Genomic DNA, 1,694 nt, shown 5'->3' with positions numbered 1-1,694 from the left:
ATTGGGGTCCAGTTAAATGTTTCCATGGGGGTCCCGGTTTAAATTTCCCACTGGGGCCCAGTTTCTAAATTTAGCATGGGGGCCGCCCGGCGACTTTCTACGACTCCCCTAAACAGAAAGTCAGAATACCCTGCAAACTTTCTCCAGCGCTTTTGACATCCAAACCGTCTCCAGCCGCCGCGAACGTCTCCGGCAATCAAGAGTAATGCGTCCGGGGAGCGGCGGGTCTCATCTCACCCGTCGCCGGCCGCCGCGAACGGCTCCGGCAATCAAGAGTAATGCGTCCGGGGAGCGGCGGGTCTGAAGGGCGCGTCACGAGTGCTCTCCCCGCGCTAGATCCATCGGAGGGTAAAATGTGTCATTTATGCATCGGCTCACAGAGAGAGAGAGAGAGGAGAAGGACGCCGTTCCCTGTGAAGTTAATCTAATAATAGAGTGGAAAGCAATGATTACCGTTTCATGCGCACCAGCTATTTGTAGCAGTGGTTGGCCTAATTCCGCGGGCCGCGCTTGTCAGAGCGCGGGGATTAACAAGTGTTTAGCTGGCTACCTATTGGGAGACATCAAGAAATTGTTTAATGAGATATAAACTCTTACATTTCCTTTCCGGAGACAGACAGTGTGCTGAGTCGGCTTCTCCGGGATCGGCGCAAAAGACGTGGTAAATCAAGGCTCGGTTTTCAGCAAACTTCCCGCGTTCTCTATGGAGACCTGAACACAAACATGCACACACGTGTAAGCGGCATGACACAACCAGGAGGGCCACAGACCCGCAGGTCTGGCTTAGAACACTGCGGCGCTCGGCCGCTAACCGCTCATACATTTCATTACATTGTCACCTTTATCAAGCTACAGGGCTCAGCCGGCAGGAAAGGAAATGGAAAGGGTGTAAAGGTCGGTACGGCATGTAATGTGATCAAACAACTAGGGGGAGGAACAGTTATGACTGCCCCCTCGGAATCCCGGGCATGTGGACTGTCTTATTAATGTAGACACACCACCAACAGTTTCTAATAATAGGGTGCGTTGTCTGCCAATGGCCAGCTCAGGTACGAAATGATACAACAACAATATATTACAACACATTGAATGATATACAATGTAACACAAAGGTGAAGTATAATCTGTCTATATGTTGCCTTCCCTGGATCCTCCCCTCCCCCAGCATCAATATGCCAATGAAATGATTAAATAAAACATTTGCGTTTCAATTGCATACCTTTTTTTTTTAGCCCTGGTGATGTCATCACTGGGTCTCAGTGCATCTCATGATCATGGCCGGTGGGAGGGGCCGGCAGGGAGCGGTGATATTTCCAGGAAGTTATGTAGAGCACCCTGCCGGCCCCTCCCACTTTAGGGTTAGTAGCCTGCCTCAATGCTTCTCTCAACAGCCCTCAATGCAAGCAGTGGGCTGGCTCTTGGGAGGAGTTATGCAAATATCAAAAAAACGCATTAATGGTCAGTCTGCTTGAGTTGGACGCGCAGCTGACAAATATCTGGCCATGTGTGACCCAAAGACCAGAATTCAGAGGAGATCGTGAAGGCTTGATGGCTCTTCTGTACAATTTGTTAATCTGAGCTCAGTCTGAAGAGTCGTGTACACCCCAATTCTCGCTTTCTTTTCTCAAATTATAGATTTATTGTGACTTTTCAGGATTATTTCATTATTCGGAGATCTGCCGGCGCCCCCCCCC

At 49.8% G+C, this 1,694-nt stretch overlaps 1 protein-coding gene across 1 annotated transcript in view; it reads right to left on the bottom strand.

Moving 5' to 3' along the window:
• Positions 1-597: 597 nt before the first annotated feature.
• LOC108799970 (dachshund homolog 2-like) overlaps positions 598-1,694 on the bottom strand; it is a gene marked incomplete at its 3' end in the record, with an annotated part of 179,147 nt that continues 178,050 nt past the window's right edge. The window contains exon 3 of the mRNA XM_018571920.1: positions 598-711. Within this exon, the coding sequence (XP_018427422.1) occupies positions 598-711 (114 nt within the window). The remainder of the gene's footprint in view (positions 712-1,694) is intronic.

The sequence above is a fragment of the Nanorana parkeri genome, unplaced genomic scaffold, assembly GCF_000935625.1.
Source record: "Nanorana parkeri isolate BGI_ZX_2015 unplaced genomic scaffold, ASM93562v1 scaffold1866, whole genome shotgun sequence".
Lineage (NCBI taxonomy): Eukaryota > Metazoa > Chordata > Amphibia > Anura > Dicroglossidae > Nanorana > Nanorana parkeri.
This window is presented reverse-complemented; position numbering and strand designations above follow the sequence as displayed.